This window comes from Eumetopias jubatus, unplaced genomic scaffold, assembly GCF_037043125.1.
Source record: "Eumetopias jubatus isolate StellerSeaLion01/CBP00866 unplaced genomic scaffold, mEumJub1_p1.0 scaffold_7, whole genome shotgun sequence".
NCBI lineage: Eukaryota > Metazoa > Chordata > Mammalia > Carnivora > Otariidae > Eumetopias > Eumetopias jubatus.
The window spans coordinates 32,137,963-32,163,317 of NW_028274813.1; the positions used below are offsets into that span (position 1 = coordinate 32,137,963).

The 25,355-nt window shown below is 52.0% G+C and overlaps 1 protein-coding gene across 1 annotated transcript in view; it reads left to right on the forward strand.

Moving 5' to 3' along the window:
• The window catches only part of ACTN1 (actinin alpha 1), a 95,885-nt gene that overhangs the window by 53,263 nt on the left and 17,267 nt on the right, over positions 1-25,355 (forward strand). The window contains exons 3-8 of the mRNA XM_028123892.2: positions 3,888-4,007; positions 10,965-11,051; positions 13,044-13,131; positions 13,704-13,782; positions 17,241-17,322; positions 18,631-18,716. Coding sequence (XP_027979693.1) covers positions 3,888-4,007; positions 10,965-11,051; positions 13,044-13,131; positions 13,704-13,782; positions 17,241-17,322; positions 18,631-18,716 — 542 coding nt within the window. The remainder of the gene's footprint in view (positions 1-3,887; positions 4,008-10,964; positions 11,052-13,043; positions 13,132-13,703; positions 13,783-17,240; positions 17,323-18,630; positions 18,717-25,355) is intronic.

Consider the following 25,355-nt stretch of genomic DNA (forward strand, 5'->3'; position numbering starts at 1 on the left):
GCTGCCCCGACAGCTTGGCTTCTGCTCTGCCTTTGCTCATGGTGAGCTTTGGGTCTCTTGAGAGAAGTTGGGGGTGCCATGTGTGAATTCAGACTAGGAGACCGGGTTTGGTCCTGGCTTTGCTGCTGACCATCCACATATCCTTGGACAAGCCACTGCCTTTCTGCCTCAGCACCCTCATTTGCAAAACAAGGTCGGCCATGGCTGACCATCTCCAAACCTTGGCTCCACTAGTACCTCTCCACCTATATCCAGCTGATCTCACTCCCTTATCTGGCCCCCATTGTAGAATTTGGATGTCCAGAAATCGGGAGAGACAGCTCCCCTTGAATGCAGATCTCCACTTTCTTGTGAATACCTTTCCTCCACCATGCCTTAGAGGTTGGTGGTTCCAACATTCTCGCCTTGGTTCATACACTGGGTAATCTTAGCTACTCTCTTCATTTTACCTTCTACCTCGACACCGGTGAGTCCCAGACCTTGTCTCAGTCCAGCCTTTTCCCTGAGGCCCCATCTCCACCCAGATGTCCCCCAGGGTCTCTTCAGCATGCCCAAGACTGTGCGGACTACCCTTGGCCCTGACTGACCTTTCTTCCTATAATCTCCATCTTGTTCTCCTGAACCTAATGTAGGCATCAGAGACAGCTCTTCCTTTGCTTCGCTCTCCCAAGTTGGCATTCAAGTTCTGTTCATTCTCTTTCCTTCTTCTGTTAGCCTTTTAACCTCTGCTGCCGTGGTGTCAGTGTGGGCCTGCGTCCGCTCTCACCTAGATGATCCCCAGAGGCCTTTGACCCCCTGCCAGCTCCTTCCCCACCGCCGCCGTCCATTCCCCATGCTGCAGCCAGCCAGAGGGGCCATCTGACGGCCCAAATATGGTCTCGCTGTTCCCTGCTCAGAACCCTTCAGTGCCTCCGCAGGGCTCGAAGCCTGCAGCCCACGTTCCTTAGCATAGCTCGCAGGATCCTTTGTGAGCCGGCACCTTTTTGGTTTTCAACTAACTTCCCAAAAAGGTATCAGACCTCAGACCCTCTGCCACCCCAAGAGACATGCAGTCCTCACCAAGGACAGGCTCTCTGCTCTCTGTGCTTCAGCATAAGCTCCAGCTGACTTGTTCCCCAGTACTTTTAAATATCCTCTTGCAGGTGAAATCTGTGTGTTGGAGGGTGGGGATGGGGGATTGCGTGTGTGCGGTATAAACTACAGAACATAAGATTTAGCGTTTTGAACATTTTCAATTTCATTGAGTATTTCGTACGCTCCCATCGTTATGGGAGTCCTTATGGGAGTCCACCGGTGTCCATCTGCAGACTTCTCCGTCATCCCGCACTGAGACCCCTGCCCATTAAACACTAGCTCCCTGGTCCCTTCTCCCTTGAGCCCTGGGCAGTCACCCTTCTCTTAAGTCTCTGTGAGTGTGACTGTTCTAAGCACCTCATATTAGTGGAATCAGATAGTATATGTCCTTCTGTGGCTTATTTCATTGTAACGTCTTCCAGGTTCCTTCACGTGTCAGACTCTCCTTCCTTTTTAAGGCTAACATTCCATTGCACGCACACACTGCATTCTGTGTTACCTGTTCATCTTCTGATTGCTTCTACCTTCTGGCTCTTGTGACTAGTGCTGCGGTGAACACGGGTGTGCAGGTATCTGTTTGAGTCCCTGCTTTCAGTTCTTTGGGGTCAACACCCAGAAGTGGAATTGCTGGATCATGTGATAATTCTATGTTTAATTTTTTTGGGGGAACCATTTTTAGGTACTGTTTTCCTCGAACTGCCTTTTACAGCGTCCTTCCCTGCCTTCTCTTCCAACATTTCTGAGTTTACACAAACCTGGTGTTGTTCTTTTTCATTCTTTAAAACTCAGCTCAGGGTTTCCCTCTAGGAAGGCTTTCCCCGTATGAGTGGCTGTCCTCTGGGCTCCTGTCACACCCCATTCATCCCTCTGTTGTGTCCGTTTCTCCATGGCATGATCATTTTTGGCGCATTTGTGCTTTTCCCCATCCCACCCTGAGCTGCTTGGGGCAGGGACGGTCTCATCTCTGTGTCCCAAGTGCTCAGAATAGCACTTGGCATGTATGTGATGCTCAACAAATATCGGAGTGACCAGATGCCCTGCACTGGGCTTTTCTGCATAACTAGTAGCATTTTCCCCACCGAACAGGTGGGCCTGTGCCCAAGGGGACCTGTGTACCTCTGTGAACTAGACTTGTCTCTTTCCCTGGGGCGGGGGACATCAAGTTGCTGAGACATTGCCTTTTCCTCCTTGAGTGTCGTGAGGTGAGTAGAAGGACAGAAGGAAGGGGCTGGTGCCCCGAGAGGTCCTCTGAGTAGTATCCCCGGACCACCCACACCAGAATCCGCAGGACTGCTTGTCCACATGCAGAGTCCCAGGCACACCCCAGACTTCCTAAATTAGAAACTTGGGAGGCAGGAGGAGGGGGCTGGGCATCAGAAGTGCGAGAACTGCTGGTCTCACTGCCTTCCCTGTCCCAATGGAGAAGTCCTGTTCCAGCCAGTATGCACAGCTGGGGCACTGGCTGGGGAGCCTAGGCTCGGCATGACCTAAGGGCTGGGGCTTTAGCAGAAGAGCCTTCAGGGTGGGATGGGGTTCTGCCTCATCCATCCTATGGGAGGGAGTCCCTGGGGCATTTTGTCTGCCCAGGGGGATGGTGGGCTACCTAGCTGGGGAGGCTGAGCAGCGGCCACAGCCTTGGGAGAGCTGCAAATGGAAAGTCTTAATTTAATCATAAAAACCCAGCTGTGCTTCCCTGGGAGCTGCCAGGCCTAATCACATCTGTGGCAGGAAGTCTGCTCTTGAGAAGCCGGAGGAGGGGGTTGCTGGGAGGTCCCCTGGAGAAGTGCTGCTACCACATTGTGGCAGCCCCACTCCTTGAGCTGTCACGGTCAGGCTGCTAATGTGCTGGGTGTGGCGGGGAGGTGATGTGCGGCGAGGCAGGGCTGGAGACCGCGGCAGGTGCAAGGGTCCTGAGTTTTGGGCTCTAGGACGGTAGTTCTCAGCCTTTTGGTGTCCCTGGCCTTTTAGAGACTCTATAGCTATGTGCCCTTCCCCTGGTATGGGCACGCATGAGTTTTAATTTAAAGAGGTCCCCGGGTGCCTCTGTTCTGAGCTGAAAGTGCTCTTAACGGGGTGTTTGGAAAACCAGCTCTTTCCCTGAAGCTTCTGACCCTGGAACCTGCGTTGGAGGAGGGGGCAGGCTGAGGGTGGGGAGTTGGCTTGGAGCTGAGCCAAGGATGCCCACAAGAGGCAGCGGTTCTCCAGCGAGAGAGGAACACCACGGGCAGCTCTGTTTAAACACTAGGGGACTTTTTCAGAATATTCTAAAGTGCCCACACATCTTCCCCGGGCCAAACAGTATAGACTAGAAGGGGTTCAGGGCCTTTGCATGTGCTGTTCCTTCTGCCTTGATCACTGCTCCCTGCTGTTGCGGCCCAGCTGCCCGCCCACTCAGAGGCCTTTCCTGACTACCCCACAACTCCTTCACCCCCCACCTGCCCTCCTCTGCGTCCTCTTTTTAAGCATTTATCCTTCTTGATGTTCGTTCATTTGCATATATTTGTGTGTTCTCCGTTGAAGGTCTGTCTCCTCCTGGGCCAGAAGTGCACGAAGGCAGGAAAGTGTTTTTTTTCACTCCTGTATTCCTAGCACCCAGCCAGGTCCCAGGCATACGGGGCTTACTGCAGATCTATTGGGTGGAGGCAAACAGTTGAGGTCTGAGAAGTGGCAGGAAAGAGGCAGGATTGACTCTCCCTGTCGTTCCCCGTGAAGGGTGGCCCTCACCACTCCTGGATGAGGGTGTCATGAAAGCAGCCCTGCTCCCGGAAAACAGCATCTGACCCTCCCTGCCCCCCCTCTTGGTCTGCATTCAGGGGAGCGCTTGGCCAAGCCGGAGAGAGGCAAAATGAGGGTGCACAAGATCTCCAACGTCAACAAGGCCCTGGATTTCATAGCCAGCAAGGGGGTCAAGCTCGTGTCCATCGGAGCTGAAGGTGAGTGAGGCCTGCCGTCTGGCTGCTCTACGGAGCCTGATTTTCTGCTCCTTGTTTTCTTCGCCTTTTCTGCCCGACTCCCAGGTTCCCACACCCTTGGGTGCATTGGGAAGTGGGGCCACCAGCACCTCCATCTGGTCGACCTGTGGATTCTTCATGTAACAACTACACTTTCCATCCAGTCTCAGCAGCGCCCCCCCACCCCACATCCAGCTCTGCCCCCTGGAAAACCAAGGGCCTGCTCCCTGCTCCTGACCTTGATGCCTGCTCCCCCCACACCAGCAGAATCCTGGTGCCATGAGGTCCCATGAGAGTGGAATGCCACCTCCCTCACCCACAGGCCTGCCTGCACTTTGCTGCCCGTGGCAGAGAATTCTGCTGCCTGCAGGGTGTCAGACCTGGGTTGGGTGGAGGGTGAAGGGCTGCCCTGAGGCCCCATGGAGCCCTGGGAAGACTGATGTCCAGAAGCCCTCAGGAACATTCCTAATAGCACTTCTCTGCAGATTAGATTCTTGACTCTTTCTCCTTCGCTTGAAAAAAATTTTTTTTTAAAGCTCAGTATAAATTGTTATTTGTTTGTTCTTAATGGCTTAAGAGAGGCAATGCAGTTTCTTGTGTGTACTGTGGTGGCCCCGAAGGATCTGGGGAGGGAACACTGTAGCCAGGCCGTGTCAGCACTGCGCCCCTTGGATTCAGCTGGGGCTCGCTGGGCACCTGCTGTGTGGTGCCATGAATCTCAAGCTAGGGAGGGTTTCCATCCATTCATTCATCATTTGACGTATGCGCACAGCTGTGATCCCCGAGCAACACGCTGTGGCAGGTGCTATGCCAAAGCCCTTGGTGCCGGCGATCTCGCTGATCCCTCCCACAGCCTCTCTGGTGGCTCTCGTTATTATCCTCATTTGATGAGAAGGAGCCAGTTGCCTAACGAGATGAAGTACCTTGCTGAAGGTCCCAATGTCAGTAAGTGGCAAAGCCAAAGCTCAGACCTGGTCTGTGTCCGAGAAGTCCCCCTAGAGTGTGGCCTTTTCTTGAAGGGGGTAGGGGACTTGCTCCAGCAAATCAGAGGAGTGCATCTCTTTTCTGGTGGGATGAGTCTAAAGCCCTCCACCCCCCCTTTCTTTCCAGAAATTGCGGGATTTTACATTGCTACATCAAACGCGAATGTTCGCATAGTATTGGCAACCCCCAGTCCGCGGTGTCAAATCCGGCCGACACGGGTTTTCGTAAATATTGGAACCCAGCCACACCTGTCTGTTTACATATTCTCTGTGTCTGCTCTCCTGCTACAATGGGCAGAAGAGTTGTGACAGAGACCGTACGGGCTGCAAAGCTGAAAATATTTCCTCTCAGCCTTTGGCAGAAAAATTTCACCAAGCCCTGCCTTACTGGGGCTCAGGCTCATGCTTGAGCAGTTGTGGGTGCTGCCTCATGTGTCCCACCCAGCACATCTTCAGCTGTGAAGCAAAGACAGTGTCTCTATATCCGTGTGGCGCACACAGCAGGTGCTCAGGAAATGTTCAAAGGACTCGCACCTAGTGGGGTACTTTGTTTTGTGAGTGGAAATATATTCTCTGCTTCTTAAAAGAGTAGTTTGCTCTCTTAGGGAAGATTAAAGACTTGGCAGAAAACATTTCACCTAAGCAGGGCTGGGAAACCAGAGAAGATGGTGCTCAGCTGGTCTGGTGCAAGCTCACATGCCCCTTGGAACAGGGAAGTAAAGGATGTGTAAGGGGGGGCCAGGGGTGACGGTAGGGATGGGTGGGGATTGTGGAGAACTGGGGAAGGCATGTCCTTCTAAGTGGGGCACCTACTAATCATTTGTTGCTGTGGGGGGGATACAGGTCCAGCATGGCTAGATCCTCCCATTTTTTCAAAAGCCAGAAATCCAGATTTTTAGAAAGAAAAATTAAACAGCTACCTAACTTTTTTTTTTTAACTCTGAGGTCCAAAGGGGAGGAGGAGCGTTGGTTCTAGCTCTTTGGCTAGACAGGATGCTTTGCATGGGCTCTCCCCTTCCACCTGTGAGCAGGCCTGTAGGGTGGGTATCACCAGCCATATTTTATTTATTTATTTATTTTTTTTTCACCAGCCATATTTTATAATCAAGGCAACTTAGGCTGAGAAAGTTGCTAGGGTGGAAGCCTGTGGTGTGGTTGAGCATGGGTTCTGGACCAGACTCCTTCCATGTGGCAGAGCCAGGATGAGCTTGGGAGTTTGGGCTCCAGAGCTGAGGTCCGAACCTGTTCCCATAGCTGCAGACATGGTGTGTGGGGGCCGAGCACAGGACTTTCCTGTCTGCTTTTCCTCAGCTGCAGAGGGTTGGGTCAGGTTGGCTGTGCCTGCCTGGGCAGAGGGCGAGGAGCAGAGACAACCTCGGGCATAAACTCCGCCCGGCCCCTCTGACCTTCCGGGAAGTCAACCTAGCTGGCCTCGGATTTCCAGCTTTTCTCACACAGTCCTCACTTCTCTGAAGATTTTGAAAGGCTCCTTTAAAATGAGATAATCCTGACCTCCTCGCTGCCCTAGGGAGTCCGTGCTTTAGGCCGAGCCTTCCACTTTGAAATCACCTCTCCTGTTTCAAATTGAGCACTCAGATGAGGCTGGGATGGTTGCTCGGCTGTGCCAGGAAACTGGATGAGGCCACAGATGGGTTTTGTTTATTGTAATGAAGTGCAGTTTATTGCTGTAGACTATAACATAAAAGGCAGTGGAGCAGATCCCCTGGAGTGAGCACTTGTGGGGGTCCAGGTGGGGAGAGATGTTGCCGGTTACGCTGAGGAGCGTCCTGGGCTGAGGAGGGCAGGCCCAGCGTGGGCAAGACACCAGACCTTGAAAGGATTATCACATGGTGCAGGACTAGACTCTGGTGAACCCCTGAGGGGCAGACCCAGGCCCAGGAGGCTCTTTGGGAATGGAATGGGTGCTCTGGAGGGGCATATGGGCCCTGTCCCTGAAGGTGTGTGCTTGGAAGCTGAAGGCAAGGGATTTCCGTATGTCCAGGAGGGATTAGAATAGATCCTTAGGGTTTTCTGTACCGTACTTGATTTAGAATGTCTAGACTTCATGGAATTGAGGCTTGACGTAGGTGAGTGGTTGGGATTTAACTAGGTGAGAGGACCTTGAAAGATTTTTTTTATCTTAAGATCTTTGGGCCGGGGGGCGGGGCTTTATGGCTTTGGGTGCCAAGAGCCTGCGTGTGATCTTGATGATTGATCACCTGTCCTTGGGACGGAGGGGGTGGTGGGTGCAGTAGCTAAAGCGTGGGTCTAGGAGCTTGGTGCCCCCCAGGCGTCTAGTTTCTGTCATGTGGAATGTCTTCATTCTACTGCCTGAATCATGGGTGGGTGGCTGCATCCCTGGGGTGAGGGCAGGGGGTAAATGCAGGATGAGAACGCTTCTTGGCTGGCTATAGACCAGGAATGGCAGAAACATGACCCTCCCCTTCTTCTCGTACCCACAGCAGACATTATAGTCCACTCTCATGTTTTGTCCACAGGGCCCAGTTGTGGCCTGGGGACCCTCTTGGACCCAGCATGCTTGGCAGCCCCCTAACATAAAGCTGCTGGTGAGATGGGGCATCCCTGATCCCGACATACAGATGCCTGGGAAAAGGATTTGCTCTGGGGGCCCGGGGTGGGGGGCTACACTCTGGGGGTGGGACAGGGAGCCAGTGGGCCCTGAGGCTGGGGTGGGGCATGGGGTGTCAACGCACCCCACTCTTTTTGCCTGTACTTGGCTCTCCTGTTTCCTGCAGGATCTGATATGAGTGAGAATTCAGTGAGCAATTCAATGAGTTTCTGGAGAAGGGAGAGAGGAATAGTAGGCAAGACCCCCAAAAGAAGCCACTCTTGTCTCCCTTAGTGCTGGGAGGGCACTGAACTCAAGGCCACAGGAGGCCCAGGTATTTGGCCTTTACACGGGCACAAGAGGGGGCCATAGGATGGGGCAGAGGCGGAGGCCAGTGCTGCAACCTCTGCTCTTGGAAAGGTCAAGAGTGGAGGCCTCTTTCACTGGAGCCTCTTCTAGACGTTAAAAAAAAATCCCCTATATTTGAAACACTGTCCATGAAATTTCACACTTGCTTTTTCTGCTTTCCATATTCTAAAGATTTCTCCAGGTCATTAAAAACTCGTGAATGTAATTTTTGGTGGCTGTGTTAATTGCTGAGCATAGCTGCGCTCTGTTCCAGACCTGGGTCCTGCCCTGGAGGAGCCTGAGTGTGGTTATGTTGTCCCAGCCACAGACCTGGGTAACCTCTGCCCATTCACCCACGTGTGTGTAGAGCCCTCCAGTACTCGTTCATTCATTCAACAAATATTGATGGAGGGCTTTCTCTAGGCCAGGCACTCTGCTGGGCTTTAAGCCGTGATGCAAGACAGAAAGATTGTTCCCCTCGTGGAGCTTACGCTCTAGAAAGGGGGAGAGAGAAAACACACACACACGGGTGTCAGGTGGAGAAAGACCAGGCAGGGAGTAAAGTGGAAGGTTTCCAGGAGAAGATGAAGCGGAGATGGAGGGAGGCGAGGGGCAGATCCCCTGGATATCCAGGGAGGAGAGAGCTCTGGGGAGGGTGGAAGGGGACTGTCAGGGCTTTGACTCCGAGTCAGGTGGGAAGCCATGGAGGTTCTGAGCAGGTGGCTGACGGGCAGGGCATTTAACTCCATCACACCTTGTACCTGGTATATTCTCACTTTCCAACTTGGGGCCGTGATCGATGACCCTCTTCTGTACAGCAGCCTTCACCCTGTATGTGAGATCATTAGCTAGGTGTAGATTCCTAGAGGGAGACTTCACTGTCAAAAGTCGAACAATTTCGGGGTCCCTGGCTGGCTCAGTCAGTTAAGCATCTGCCTCCCCTCAGATCATGGTCCCAGGGTCCTGGGATCGAGTCCTGCTTCGGGCTCCCTGCTCAGTGGGGAGCCTGCTTCTCCCTCTCCTTCTGCCGGCCGCTCCCCCTGCTTGTGCTCTCTCTGTCAAATAAATAAATAAAATCTTAAAAAAAAAAAAAAAAAGTCGAACAACTTCAAGATGCTTGATCCTGTTGCCAAAATATTTCCCGGAAAGTTGTTTTTGTTTTTTTTTTTAACATTTATTTATTTATTTGAGAGAGTGCAAGTGAGAGCATGAGTGGGAGGGGCAGAGGGAGAGAGAATCTAGAGCAGACTCTGTGCTGAGCCTGGAGCCCGACGTGGGGCTTGATCTCATGACCCGGAGATCACATCCTGAGCTGAAACCAAGAGTTGGACGCTTAACCAAGTGTGCCACCCAGGCTCCCCAGAAAGTGTTTTTTTTTAAACCAATTTACACTTCTAGGCACAGTGTGCCAGGTAGGCTTGTTACCATCAACACACATGAAGGTGTGGGTTCCTTGTTTTTTAACTTTGCTAATTTAATAGCTGGGAAGATACTATCTTCTTTAATTACAAGAGAGATTGAACATACTTATAAATTGGTTATATTTCATGCTTTGTGAAGTATTTATTCAGGTCTTTTGCTTATTGTGAATTTGGCCTTTTTCTTATCAATTTGTATAAACCCTTTAAACATTATAGGTGTGAAATCATTGGAAATCACAAATAAAAGGGCATTTTTAAAAAAACCAGATCTTTATGAACTGATTCTTAACTGACTGGCTGCCTCTGTGTCCCCCGAGCGTGCTCTGCACAGTACTGGCTGCCTGTTTTACTTCTTAAAGGAGATGGTTGTGTACTGCTCAGTTCTCTGTCTCTCACCCAGGCCCTCCTCCGACTCAGGTCTGTGCCCCACTGGTGTCTGCAGTTCTCAGAGGGGCATGTAAGGCCCTTGTTAGCAGGAAGAGTTACATCCTGTCCCCTGCCCGACGTGGACACTTCTCGTCCTCAGCACCCCGATGCGGGCTCAGCGGAGCGGCCCGCCCTGCCGGGAATTAGCAACAACGCTCTGTAGCTTGTTGGGCCAATAGCGGCACACGGTCTTGCCCTCCCTTTTGAGGAAAGTGATAAGATCTTAGAATATAATTTCCTTAGTGGAATCCATTCTTGCTTAATGGGTTTGTGGGAAGCAGACCCTAGTGGACATGGGCTTAGGATATTGGGAGTTCCTGCAAGTTACCCCTTCTCATGGTTCTGTTAGGTTTTTCCTATAGTCAGTTTTTGAGGTTGGAAAAAATAAGATATTCTTTGGATGCCAGACTGTCAGCTGAGAGTACCTTGCCGGGGGCTGGGTTACTGTCTCCTGGTTTGGAAGCAGGTGAGGGTAAGGAGTCTACATTTGATTGCCACAGACTCAGCCCCCAAGACCTTAAATGGCTCGCTTGTTTTAGGCTCCTGAAAGACAGGTATTTATGTTTATATTCTCTGCCTCTGGGCCTGGTACAGGAAAAAGAAATTACTTCATAGAATTTATAGCATTTTTTAAAAGTCTAAAAAGTGTTACTTAGACTGAATTTAGTGGGTTATCTCTTAATTGTGATCTTGAAGCTATTGTTTGATTTTTTAAAAAATATGCATTTGATACCCAAGGGTTGATTTGTGAGTTAGTGGATCCTTCAAGATGTCAATTTACAAAGCTTTGTTGGATTGATTCCTTTCTGTTGCCTACACTGGTTTTTGGGTGTGGATGGCTATTTTGAGAGCTGTGATTGCCCAGACTTCCCCAACTCACAGAGTTGCTAGAACACTGGTGATGATTAAAAAACCTCTCCCTCTTCTCTGTCAGTCTCTCTTGCCTTCCCTGATGCACCCACTGGAATTGATCACCTATCTCGTGTTCCCCGGGTCACCCCCAAATAGACTTCTCTCCTGGCACCTGTGATATCTAAATGTACTTTTAAAAACATACTTACTTTTTCCTAAAAGTGGAGCTGTGTGGTCTTTGATTTCCTATGTGGTACATGCAGTGATGTGGGCACTCTGGGAATTTTAACTCTGCCCCTGCTAACAGCCATCCTAACATGTCCCGATGCCATTTCTGTAGAAATTGTGGATGGGAACGTGAAAATGACCCTGGGCATGATCTGGACCATCATCCTCCGCTTTGCCATCCAGGACATCTCTGTGGAAGGTGGGTCTCCTGCTGTTTCATTAGTCCCCAAGGCCCCCACCCCCACCCCATCAACCCTGCCCTCACCATCATGTCTTCCTCCCTGAGCTCAGCCTGGAGAACCACCTGACCCCTGGCGGTGGGGGCCTAATTGTGGGCCACATCCTGGCCCCAGGGAATCCCACTCACTTTGGGACTGCCCAAAGGTGCTGTGGGGAAGTATTGGCTCTTGGATTGTTAAATCCAAAAGGGCAGGGAAATAAGCTTGGCAGCCAGGAGGCTGTGTTGCAGGATTCCGAGTGGACCCAAGATCTTGCACTTCGCTCCCATAGCCCCCTCTGGTGGCCACGTTAGAGATCTTTAAGAGGCCACTAATAGTCTGGGGCCGCGTGATCTCTTTAAACTTTTGGTTCCACACTCCAGCAGTTTTTGAGCTTTATATCTGATATGTGTATATTTATTTTGTAATAAATTGTATTTGTGTATTGATATTCGTATTATGAAACACACATGCCAAAACAAATTTTAAAAACGTGACATGGAGATAATATTTTTAAAATATTTTTTATTCTTGGGGTGCCTGGCTGGCTCAGTTGGTGGAGCGTATGACTCTTGATCTTGGGGTTGTGAGTTCGAGCCCCACACTGGGTGCAGAGATTCCTAAAATAAATAAATAAATACGTAAACTTTACAAAATATATATATATATATTTTAAGATTTTATTTATTTGAGAGAGAGAGAATGAGAGACAGAGAGCATGAGAGGGAAGAGGGTCAGAGGGAGAAGCAGACCCCCCCCGCTGAGCAGGGAGCCCGATGTGGGACTCGATCCCGGGACTCCAGGATCATGACCTGAGCCGAAGGCAGTCGCCCAACGAACTGAGCCACCATTTTTATTCATTTTCATGGCCCAGGAATCTTATAAAGATTGTAATTCAAAGTAATTCTTTTGATGGGAAGAATGTGGAATAAATTGCTTCCTTCTGGAAATTTTGGTTTGACACCTGATGAGATAGCCATGTGAAGGCCTAAGTTTGGTTTATAGATGCTTGGTATTTCGGACTGAAGCGGTTAAAAAGGTGTCCACAGTAGTCACTTCGAACATGGTTCTTGTGAGTGATGGTGGATATAAATCCATTTTCAAATTGCCTTCTTGGTGAGATCAATTTGATTCTTTGGGGGCTGATTTCTTGTCGGCTCTGGTTAAATTGTCATTGTTTTAATCCTGTAATATGAGCTTGAGCTGAGGAGAAGCATTAGCTTTGCTGATTTTTTTCATTGTTTGTGCTTGAAATATTATCTTTGCAGAAATCACGTCATGTCATTTTAAAGTCCATTTTGTGACTTGAGAGTAAATGAGATCACCCATGAACCCTCTTTGCTGGGGTTCCATTTCTGCAATTCACAGATGCGAGCACATGGGGGCAGTGTGGTTTACAACCCTTCTGTGCAGGGAGCTCCTGCTGTCCCCTCAGATGCCTACCTGCTTTACCTTACAGACATGTGTCTGCTTCACACATACAGCAATGGCGTCACTCCGTGCATTAAATATAAGGAAACTTTATTTTTTAGACGATCCTAATGCTTCTGTCCCCCACGGTTGTGTGCACTCTACACCGCCTGAATACGCCAACACGGAGATCCCAGGACTTCAGATTTCATAGACCAGTCAAACATAGACCTGACATGGGTTGCTGATTTACTTTGTAATGCTCCCTGTCTTTGAATAAAAGGGAAGGATGGGGAAGATTCTGAAAGTTTGAAAGGCCATTAGATCAGTATTTACGTGTGTTATGTGGCTCGCTCATAAAAGCTGCCTCGCTTGCTTCTTTCTTTCTCAAATAACTTCTCAGACTTTGTCGAGGAAACAGACTTCGTGGCCTGGTAGCCCCAGGGTTGGCACCTAGGGGTCTTTGTATGGACCCCTCGTGTGGCAGAGCATGGACCCTGTGGGCACAGTGGGTGGGGCTTTCCGCCCACTGACCTCTCTGCCCGCCTACCCCCTCCTCACAGAAACTTCCGCGAAGGAAGGGCTACTCCTGTGGTGTCAGAGAAAGACCGCCCCCTACAAAAACGTCAACATCCAGAACTTCCACATAAGGTGAGTGGCCGGGGACTGAGGGGCTCTTGCAGAACCTGGGCTGTTCCCCCAAGACCCCCGGGCCCCCTTTGGCTGGATTCGTCTCAACTCTAGAACAGAGCAGAGGTCCCTGGGGAAGAAGTTGCTTTCGAGGGGCGGGAGCCACAGACCCTCCGATGCCACCTTCCCTCCCAGCGGTGCCTTCGATCTAGCTGCGGCTACATACGCCTTTGGTTGATGCTCCTCGAGCTGCTGGGGAGCTCCCCAAGGAGAGTGTCCAGAAAGTTCCAGCCTGGGGTACTGGAACAGAGCAGAGAAGGGGAGGGGACGGAGACCTTGGTGGAGAATAGAGTTGGATGTGGTAGGTGTCTCAACTTGCCAGGCCCCCAAAAGCTTGACCCCAGTGCCTGGGATTGTGGCAGGAAGAAATGCTGCTTCCCATCCTGTCTTCTCCTCACTCCTGCTCCGAAGCACTGTGTGTTCATCTCTGGAAAAAAGGAGGACCCTCCCCCCCAATCCTCGTTTAGAGCTTTCCCCTTAGTGCCCGGTCCCACTCACCAGCTTGCCCCCCGCCTTCTCTCTCCCTCGGGCAGCTGGAAGGACGGCCTTGGCTTCTGTGCCTTGATCCACCGACACCGGCCTGAGCTGATTGACTACGGGAAGCTGCGGAAGGTACGTGCGGCAGCTCCCGGCTGCCAGGTCCCTGCCGGGTAGAGGGGAGGTAGAAGGGCAGGCCTGGGGCCCTCTTCTGAGAGCCCATGGCCACAGTCAGGGGTGTTATTCCCCTTAGACTGGCCCCAGAGACAGCCTGTAGAAGTCAGAGAAAAGCATCTCCACTATGAGGGCTACTTGGGTTCCCTGTGTGCATAGCATGCGTGTCCTTGCTGACCCGAACAGCCCACAGTGTATTAGAACCCCGCAGCATGTTGTTGGGGTGATGAGATCCTCACTGACATTTTCCCCTTCTATTTTCTGGGGTTTATAAAATGGATATAGTACTTCCACAATTTAAGCTATTGCATATTAGAGACATTTGCTCCCATCCAGGTCCAAGACTTGCTGTGCAGTCCCAGCAGATTCCTGCCAAACTCATTGCTGAAGTTTGCCTGGGGGATTTTCTTTAGCTGCTGCTTGATTTCACTTACTCTCTTGGCTTGAAGCCGCTGGGGGATTTTCCTGAGCGTGTGTATGTATTGAGGAGCAGACCAGGCGGTGGGAGCTCTTCTGGTGTCGGGGCTGGCCTAGGCCTTGGAGAGACCTGTCCGGGACTGCTCTGACCTCACTCACCAGCTTCCCTCTGAGCCCAGCCCGGTGCCAAGAAGCCACCTGTGGAGTCTTCCACACACCCCCAGCTGATGATCTAGAGCTCGGGTTGGAATGTCGCCGGTCTGTGGGTGAATCTCTTGACAAGGCAGCTTCTAGGAATGCCTCTTCTTACATTTCTCCACTTGACCCTGACACTTGGAGAACACAGTGTTCAGTGAAGACCCCCCACCTGGCTTGTGCCCCCAGAGGCCAGGCTTGATGTTGCCAGTGCGGGAGCTGCTCTGGCAAGTCCATCATGGTGTCAGGGCCTTAGTTTCCAGGGTGTAGGGAAGAAACGGAGTAGACTCCCATACCCTCCAGTCACTCGAAGCCAGGCTGAAGCCTGAGGCTGGGCCCCGGGCCCACCTTGTTTTTTGTTTGTTTTTTAAGATTTTATTTATTTATTTGACACAGAGAGAGAGAGAGAGCACAAGCAGGGGGGGAATGGGAGAGGGAGAAGCAGGCTCCCCGCTGATCAGGGAGCCCAATGTGGGGCTCAATCCCAGGACCCTGAGATCACGAGCTGAGCTGAAGGCAGACGCTTAACTGACTGAGCCACCTGAGCGCCCCTCAGGCCCACCTTTTGAAGGAGAGAAGCCCACGGCCTGGCCCTGCCTGTGTCTTTGGTCAGGGGTCCAGCTCTTCCCAAGCCACTGTCTTAGTGGGTGGGAGGGTCCCTGCACTCCAGCTCAGCTGCCTCGCAAGGAAAAAAATCAGGTTGAGAACCCCCTGACTTACCTGAACGCTGTGTGGCCGAATTAAACAGCTGAGGCGGGAAACCCTAGAGGTGGTGATTTTTTTCTTTCAAAGACATCATCACATACCTCCTTACTGTTTGCCTGATGCATCTAGGTGATAGCTGTGTGTATGTCTGTTCCTGTGTCCGTGTGCTGGGGTACAGCCAGTTAACCCATAGAGCTGTCTGCCACCCCATATAGAGAGGGGCCCTGCTGACTGTGGCTTTCCAGTCCCTAACCCCCATGCCACAGACTGTAGGGTCTTGGTTCTCTGGGAGGTGAGAGTCTAGGGCCCTTAGTCTGCTACCCAGCCAGCTGCCCACCCCCTCATGTCTTGTCTTTTCACTGTTTCACTGTGTCTGTCTCTCCTTGCCTTAATTCAGTAGCATCAGTAAAATCCAGCCCAAATCCTAGCACAGACCTGGTCCCACTGAACCGTTGATGCTTTCCAGAAAGCACAGGTTGCTGGAGCCAAGTGGCGTTAGGACATAGGGGAGAGCTGTGGGGCTCTGGCTGGGAAGCTCTTCCTTTCCGCTGTGGCCTTAGCTGGGCCTGGGAGCCTGGCTGTGCCTGGAAACTGAGTGTGGCCGGTGGGTGTAGCCCGGGGCCCAAGGGTTGCTTGAGGCCCTGGACGGAAGTGACTTTCACTGCTTGGCATTGTTTTTTTTCAATCATTCTGGAAGCTGTCAGCAACTTTCCCAGAAGGACTCCACCTTCTCTATTTTGAGCAGTTTCTTCCTGAAAGCATCCTGGATGAATGCATTTATTTCTTTGTAACTTCGTGATTCTTGTCTTTGCAAAGGGGGACACTGAGTCCTGGGCTGGAAAAACCAGGTTGCTGTAGGTTAGTCTGGGGAGCCAGGAAGTAGTGGGGGAGGACCCACAAGGAACTTCCATTGCTGCACGGTGGTTTTTTCCCCACGTTAAAAAAAAATTCTTTTAATTCTGGTAAAACATAAAATGTACCATATATCAAAACACAAAACATGTATGGTATAAGCACTTGAGCCATGCTGAGGTGTACAGGGTGGTGGCAGGGACGTGTCTCCCGTGCTCTTGGTCCTGCACAACTGAGACCCTGCACCCATGAAACCATCACGCCCCGCTCCCCACCCCCCCGACGGCCACCATCCTACTTTCTGACTCAATGAACTTGACTTCTCTAGATGCCTCATATAAGTGAATCATACAGTATTTGTGTCTGGCTTATTGCCCTGAGCGAATGTTTTTAAGGCTGACCCAGGTGGTAGCAGGTGTCAGAATCTCCTTCCTCTTGAAGGCAGGATGATCATCCACTGGATGGACACCCCATTGGTTTGCCTGCTCATCTGTCAGTGGGCAGTTGTGTTATTTTTGCCTCGTGGCTCTTGTGAAAATTGCTGCATGAATATGGGCGTGCAGATACCGATTTGAGTCCCTGCTTTCAGTTCTTTGGGCTGTACACCCAGAAGTGGGACCGCTGAGTCATATGGCAGGCCAGCCGAGGTTTAACTGCTTGAGGACCCTCAAGTGTTCCCAGCAGCTGCACCAGCTTGCCTTCCCACCCCCGGTGCCTGTGGTCTCTGCTTTCTCCGCATCCTTCCCAGTCCCCAGTCTGTGTTCTGGAGCTGGTAGCAGAAGTCAGAATAGTCAAATTGTGGCTGTTTGAAGGAGCCCCCCAGATTTCATGGAATGTGAGCAGCTTGAGGTCTCCTAGTTCGACTCCTAAATAGCAGAGGGGAAGGCAAGGGTGGGTTGCTGAGCAGTTGCACCAGCTCCTGACAGAGCCGAAACCAGGAGCCAAGATGAGCGGTGCCCAGGCCAGTGACCTGCTCCCCGCGTGTACTTCTTAGCCGTTCTTTCTTGGGCCACAGGGCAGTGTGCTTCACGCTCTTTCTCTGACAAACTGAGACTTGAGGAGGAAAAATGGCACTTTAAACACCCACCCAGCAAGCTCTAGAGGGGAAGCTGGCCTTGTACACCCAGAGCTGGGTCCTGGGGACCAGGGGGCCATAGACGCCCTCTCTGTGCCTCCGTCTTTGATCACCCAGGTGTGGCTGACCAGTGGCTTCTTGGGCCCCCCATGCCTTCCTCTTTTTCTTCCTCTAGGACGACCCACTCACAAATCTGAACACGGCCTTTGATGTGGCAGAGAAGTACCTGGACATCCCCAAGATGTTGGATGCTGAAGGTAAAAGGTGTTTCCCTCTGTGCCTGCAGCTCTTTTCTCACCTGCCCACCCCCATCCCCCCAACCCCCACTCCATGACCAAGCTGGGTGGGCCCCAATGGCCCAAGGTGGGGAGGGGAAGAGGCATGGCTCTGCGACCTCATCTGGGGAGCCCCGGGGGGCACCTGCCTGTCAGGGATTCCTCATTCCCTGCCGTTTGGAGGGGAGGCTAGCTGGTGCCCTTGAGGCTGATCTGAATCAACTGCCTGTTCTCATCTCTGTCTTGGAGCTGGGGTGGTGGGTGCTGGGCTGGAACACAGTGTTCCCTTGTTGTAGGGGAGGGAAAAACTCTTTTCCCCTGCTTTCTTAGGCACTCCAGCTGGGATCCTGTAAATTAGACTGGCAAAAGACAGAATAACGAGAGAAAAGCAAGCAGAAGTCGATTGACATGTGCATTCACAGAGAGTACTTCGCAGGGGTGGTTAGGAATTTGGGGTCTATATCCACATCTAACTTATAGGGGAAAGGGAGGGGATATCCGGCATTTGTGGAAAAGCAAGTGACTTTTTAGAAAGGTGACTGGGCCCTTAGGAGACTAGGAGGGAGAGGTGATAGTTGGTGACAGTGTCTGTCTGGGACCATTTTCCAATCTGTGCAAAAGCAGGAAGAATAGTATATGAACTTCCATATACCCATCATCCCAAGGAAACAATTAGATTTTGCCACTTTTTTCCCCTTTTGTTTTCTTAGTTGAAATACTTTAAAACAAATCCCAGACATCACAGCATTTCGCTACTACATACTTCAGAATACATACCTTAAAAATATGGATATCTTCTTATGTAACCGTAAAACAAATTTCATCTAGGAAGGTGACTGTAATTCCTTGATATATCTACTGCCCAATTCAAAATCAAATTTCCCCAGTTGGTTCTTTCGAGAGTTGGTTTGTTTTTAATCAGGATCCCAGTGAGGTCTGCACGTAGCATTTAGTTGTTCTGTTTCTTCTGTCTTTCCCCGTCTGTAGCACCCCCCTCCTCCCTCTGTTCCTTTTTATTCCTGTCACTGAACTTGTTGCAGAAACGGGGCCAGCTGCTCGTGGAACGTTCCTTATTCTGGGTTTGTCGTTTGCTTCCTTGGGACACTGTTTCTCTGCTCCCTCTACCTCTCCTATTCCTGTAAGTGGAGGTTGATGCCAGAAGCGGGTAGGATTCAGGCTCAGCATTTGGGCAAGAAGACTTGGAGGTTCTGTAAACTTCTGTCCAAGTCACATCAGGAAGTTTATCACGTGTTCGCCAGCTGGCTTTTAACTCCAGATTTTTCTTGACAGACATCGTCGGAACCGCCCGCCCGGATGAGAAAGCCATCATGACTTACGTGTCCAGCTTCTACCATGCCTTCTCTGGAGCCCAGAAGGTACCCGGGTCCCTCTGCTCCTTCCTCTCGCAGCACACCTTATGCCGGGCCCCAAACCATGCGCCCCCACCCCACCCGCCTCTCCCTGGCAAGGGGGTCCGGATGGTCTGTCTCTTTGGTAGAGTTAACTCCCGGTGCCAACGTGGCGCGTGTTCTTGCTCGGCTCTCTCCCACCCTGCATCTCCGCTCCTTCTCTCCTCTTCCTCTACAGTCTCTGAGAAGCCTGGGCTAGAGCTCACCTTCTGGGGCCCAGAGGCCCGGCTTGAGCAGGAAGAGCTGCATGTGTGAAATCAGGCTGGGGGTTCTGGACGCCTGGAAGGCACGGTGGGCAATAGCCCCTCCGTGCCCACCTTTGTTGAAGCTACAGGCTTTCACGGAGCTGAGGGCTTCCCCTGGGGAGGCATCTCCTGTCTCCGCTGACCTATTTTACAAAGGTGTCACGAAGCCCCCACCTTTCTCCCATTCACGGGCATGATTTAGCAAATCTGTCCACAGCTTTTTTGGGCCCTGGTGCCTTTTATATCCTTCTATATCCTGCCTGGGACCCGCATGTGGGGTCACTCTGCACTCTGTGTTCTCAGACATAAGCACAACCCCTTGGAGTGGGGGGGGAGGGGGGAGCTGGGCAGCTGTGAGCCCCTTCAAATGCCCTGGCTCAGTTTTGCTCAGGGAGGCCTGAGTTTAAAGTCCAGTTGTGCAGGTTCCACACTGCACAAGGGTACCACAACTAAAGAGCACCCATTCACACTGCATATATTGAAGATTTGGATATTTTTGTTACTAGGCTTAGCTCAGGGAGCAGAAGCCCCTCTCCTAGACCCCTCTCACAGGCAGGACCCTGGAAACACAACAGGCTGGGCCTTCATGGTTTTGGGCCAAGGACCTGTCCCATCACGTGGATGTGCTCAGGCAGATTTCCCACCCTCCGCATGGAGTCTGAGTGACCTGTCTCCAAACGCATGATGGGGGTGCTCCCCGCACCTCTGCCCAGCCTTCCCCTCTGCTCTCTCTCCCCCTTCCCTGTCTCAGTCTGTGCTCTCTCCGCTCCCCACCCCTTTCTCCTCCCACCATCTCATGTCTCCTCTTTCTGCCCATCCCCTCATTGGCTGTCTCTGCGACCATCCTGTGTTCTCTCTGGCCACCACGGCTGTTTGGGTTTATTCTGTGCTGCTGCCGCCCCCCTTTCTCCTCTCAACCTCTTCTCCTTCTCTGTGCAGATGTGTAGGCACGCTAAGGCTGGATGGGAAGGCCATGTGACCTATTGTTTCATGTCACTGCCACGCCTTCTTGGGTGCGCAGAAGGTGAGCTCTCCCTCGGCCTCGCCCGCTCTCCCTGCCACCCTCCGCCCACCTCTTCCATCCTCCCGGGATGCTCCAGCAACCGTCCCGGGGGGCCGCGGCCCCTGCAGTGACAGGAGGGACTTGAGAAGGCCCCCTGCCTCTTGTGTTCTCTGAACCTTGGCCAGGACACCTGAAGACACCCGAGAGCCCCATCCTCTGGCTGGCCCCGTGTGACTCTGCGCGTACACGCTGGGCCTAGTGGAGGCCACAGATGGGAAGGGAACTTGTGATCTCAGCTCCTGCCCTGGATCCTGAGTCAAGAGCCCTTATCCCAAGCGGCACAGCTCCTGGCTGTGCTTCCTGACTACTCCTTGAAACATTCAGGACCCCTTCGTGTTCTCTCCTTCCCGCTTAGTCAGGACCACCCTCTGAAATTACCCAGCAGAAGAGGCAGGGGGACATCTTCCTGCCTTCTCCCTGGTATCCAGGCCAGAGGCTCAGCGCCCTTCCCAGCCAGGCCTGCCATGGGCGTGGTGCAGGCTGCACACTCCACAAGGGTGCCATGGGTGCCCCATAGACCATGGAGGTGTGAATATTTGTTATTGAAGTGATCCTGCAGATGGCAGGAAAAATAGGCCCTAACCTATCAGTATGATAGTTTTCCATTAGAAGTGCCTTGGGGAGAGGCGCCTTTAAACCATCCCACAAGAAGCACTGTATGGGCTAGCAGCAGCCCTGTTCCCTGGCTGGATGGGCACCCAGGACCCTCCCCGCCTTCTTTCCGGTCCTCGCCTCTTTGGCACGGAGACAGGAGAGCTGTCCCGGGTGGAGGCTTCCTCACAGGTGTCCTGGCCCTCCCAAGATCTCCCGCCCCTTCCAACCTCTTCTCTGGTTTTCCTCTTGCTTCCCGTTTCTCTCTGTCCCATCTCCACTGCTGCTGTCTTGCCAGCTGCTTCTGGCCCCTCTGACCCCCCACCTTTCAGCCAGGCTGTGAGCAGCATCTGTCTACTTCCGGGGCGGGCCCCAGCCCTGATAACCAACAGAGGGCCCGCTTCCCTGCGTCCGTAGCTAGAGGGCGCTCTGCTGTGGGGGTTTCCTTTTTCGAGCTCTTCCCCTCCTTTCCCTGCTCCTCCAAGGGTTCTGTCCTGGGCTTCATGCCTGCTGACACTGGCCTTCCCTGTGTCCTGGCTGATGATGGTGCTCGGACGGAGTGCGTGCACGCGCGCGTGCGTGTGTATGTGCGTGTGCATGGAACAGCCTGCTTTCCTCCCTCCCAGACCTCATGCCACCTCCCCCCATGCCCTCCTCCCTCCCTCTCATCCTTGTTGCAACCATTTCATGCTCCTTTTGTCCACATTCAAGAACAAGGTCACCAGTGTGGGGCTGGGGGCGGGGTAAGGGTGGTGTGCCTCTCATGTCCTGGGTCAAGAGCCTCTCCCAGAGTCGTCCCGGAACACTTCTAAGGATTCAAGCAACTGCTTAGAGCCAAGCGGGCCAGGGGGAGGGGAAGCTTTGCCCTCTCCTGTGGAAGAAGAAGGATTCTTTCAGACTCACACACTCTTCTTGTCTTGACCGTCTCCATGTCTCTTGCCAGTCGGGGGACATATCCTGAAACCCATGCCCAGGGCCCTCCAACCCCACCACTGTCTTTCTCTTGTCAAGCCTCGGGCGGTGGAACTAGAAAGGCAGCAGAGCGCCTTGTGTGCACGCACATGTCCACACGTGTGCGCGCGAGTGTGTCAATAGTCCACGTACCCATACAGGTGTAGGGCACGCAGGTGCACATCATTGGTTTTCCTTGTCGGACGAGGACCAACATCTGTTTGACATGTTGGTTTGGGTTCTGATTCTTTCTCGGTTTCCTTTTCCCCTCCTCTTCCCTCGTGTCGATATAGAATCAACAGAAAGGAATGGATTTTGTTTATGTAGTTTGTGCTGTAAAGTTCATGGTCTATTGGGAACGATTGTGAGAAATAACCATCTAAGGCACAGACTAGCTCTGCTGTAGGTGTTTCTGGATGCTTTCAGGAGTGGATGGTGATGTTTGTATCTCTCTGGCCCGTCGGTTGCTTTTTTCACATCGTGAATCTCCTACGGGAAAGAAACCCCATTCCTGCCCTCAAGGGATTCACAGTCCATCTGGGGGAAGCTCTTACACCTAGAAGCCAACAATGGCTGCAATCCAATCAGTGCCCACCTTTGCTACAGACTGAGCGGGGGCGGGGCAGGCCAGAGGGCTGCAGGGCTGCACAGCACAGATGCTTTCTTGAACTTGAGCTTGGGGGTCTTCAGGGTTGAGTAGGGGCCCTCAAGTGAAGATGGGGCAAGTGTGGGGAAGGCAGTCACAGCGTATGTGACAGCTTGGAGGTGTGACAGTACAGCTGCGAGGGGAGGGCGAGTTAGCCCTGCTGGCCGGGGCTCTCCCACTGCCCAGAGCGAGGCACCCAGGGGAAGCGGGAGATGGCAGCTGGGGAGCTGAGCCCCTTTGCCCATGGGCCCCGCTGGTGGGGACACTGGGGCTGGGTGCCGATTTAGACACGGGGAAGGGCTGAGCTGTGGGAGGAAGGAAATGGGCAATTCTAGGTAGATTTGGGAAATTTTTGACTAAAAAGGTCACAGATGACATTTTGGTGGCATTCATGTGAATCCCCGTGGATGGTGGGTGACAGAGCCATTGTGCGTCATTTGGCCACATTCGGATGTTAGACATCACCTTAATTAACTACCTGGACCAGCGAATTTGATGTTGCTTTTTAGAGTAGCAGCCTGGATTGTGATAGCTGAGTTTCGTGTGGGATAGCTAAGTTGTTAGTACTCCAGGAATAATAGTCCCTAACTTGGGGGGAAAAAAAAAACACTATTATAAAACCAAACAGATTGTTCTGTGTTAAGATGTATAATAATATAACTTAAAGTAAGTCATGAAAAAACAAACCAAGGGAAGGTAAACACAAATTTCTAGAAGTCTTCCTTTGGCATTTAGAAGTAATCCTTTTGCCTAGTGTTAAAAATATTTTCTCAGCCCATTAATGATATTTGTGCTTATGTCCTTTATCTCATGCAAATTCTGTTAACATCAGAAAGGCTGGGCGGTCTGGTTCTTCTCCTTGTTCCAAAGCAGCCCTCCTCTTGCAGGAAGGATTCTTCCAGGGTCGGTGTTCTGATGGTGCTTCAATTTCTCTTTCAGAGAATGAATCTTTCCTCCCCTAGAACAAATCTCTCCTTTGAGCCGTCTTCATGACTTGGTGGTTCTGGGTACCTCTCTCCTAAATCCCCTGTAGTGATGGAGTTCTTGTAGCCACGGGAAAAACAGTTTCTAGAAAACTAGAAAGTGAGACAACTAGGGTAGGCCTCGGTCCCCCCTGCCGAGGGTCTCACTTGCCTTCCACCGCAGTGAGTATGTCCTGCAGGTCTTACTTCCCTGCGTGGCCTCTGTGGCCCTCCTGGGCTGGGGGTGGTGGATGACCGAACCCTTCTTTGTAAAGGGACCAATGTGGAAGCAGGTGTCACCTTGTAGGCTTCTGCAGGGGGGAGTTACACAGTGAGCGAAAGAAACGGGTCAAGGTCTTGAACTTTCTACCTGTCTTTTTTTTTTTTTCCTAAAATTAAATCTGGATTCCAGGAGCCTGCTTCTTTCCTAAAGGGAACCGTGGTGGGAGCTGGGCTGTCCCTTGAGGGCGGAGGCACCCCTGGTGGAGTTTGCAGACGGGCCGTTGCTGTTTCTAAAGAAAGTACGCTTCTTCCGTGGTGCCTGTGCTTCCTTTCCAAAGGCAGATATCCTGGTTATAATGATCGGTTTTCTCAGTCTCTCCGGGTGAAGCCACCTGGGCATGGGCAGGCTGAGTTGCAGGCTTGGGAAAGAGGCAGGTCTCTGTGAAAACTCCCCAGGTGGCCCACTGGGGAAGTCCCCCAGACTTCATCCGAAGGAGCCTGCCTTGACCCTGGAACAGGCAGCAGGCGGGGCTCCCGAGGGAGGCTCCCAGGATCCATCTCCTAAAATTCCATAAACACAGGCCTCATTCAGTCTGCCGGTTTGACAGAGTGCACACAAGTCAAAGCTTAGGACCACTGAGCCCAGGATTTCAAGATGAATCAGGAGGGTAACAAGGCCAAGGAGGGCTTTATCCATGAAACATCACAGTGGTAACTGCTACTTGCCTGTGATGCGTGGCCATCTCTGATTCTTACCCACTTGGTCACCATGCTGGACATAGCTTACCTAGGTTGGTACAGAGATCACTGCCCCCCCGCCCCGGGTCCCCCTCCCCAGCCTTCAAGGGAAGTGGCCCTGGTGACCTCAGGTGGATTGCTACCCCCCAGCCCTCCTCATGGGGCATGTCGGCCTGTTCCCTATGCCCTTGCTCTTTCCAGGGCCCCAGAGGGAAGGAATTTCCCTCCTTGTCACCTTTTGGGATTCCCTGTAGTTACCTGTTGGTTTTTAAGAGGAAGGATGATCATCAGGAGTTCTCCATGAGAAGTGGCCATGGCATCTCCAGGGCAGAGTTAGGCTGGAGGGCAGAGGGGTGAGGGTCTAAGGATGTGACTCCTTGCCTCAGTGTCTTGAGACCTGGGACTCAAAGCACCCATCCTGTCTTGGAGACCCTCTGGCCATTCCCACAGTTGGACCTGGTAGAGGCCTCCTTGTTCTGACACCTCACCCTGGAGGTGCAATCTCTTGACTTTGAGCTCTAAAGGACCTTTATGCTGACCTCATTGTGCCCCCTCACACACACACACATCCCAGCAGGCCCTCCCAGTACATGAATCCGTGGGTATGAATCCTGTTTGAAAAGTTCTGCAAAAAAAAAAAAAAAAAATTTACATCTTAATTATTTCTTTTCAGTTCAAAGCACCCTCATTCTCAGGAAATTCTTCCTTATGCCTAGCCTCTGTTTATCTTGCTGCAGTAAAACCTCATTTTGTCTTGTTCATCAACCAGTTGTGAGGTCCCATCTTTCTGTCCCTTAAGCCCTTGTCGCCTGCAGGGTCACCCTTCTCTAGGGCCCCAGGATGCATATCTGTCTTTTCATCGGCATTATCTGCTCCCACCCCTAGGCTGTCTTTCTATCCCAGGACCCCCAAAAAGGCTTTGAGTTCCCCTCCCCTTGGAGTTGGGTCATGATGTGAAAAGATGAATTTTAAAAATTACCGGAGCACCTGGTGATATAGGGACATGTGGCCCTTGCTGGTGTTGGGTCCACAGTACCCTCCATGGCCTGAGAAGGCAGTGTCCCCTGGAGCTTCTGGGCCTTTGCCTCTGATTTCCAGTCAGTTCCCTCTCATTCCTCTTGTCGCCAGGACCCATGTCAGGCATCTGCTAGCCCAGCACTCCCTCAGTGCAGGACCCACACTTAGCTT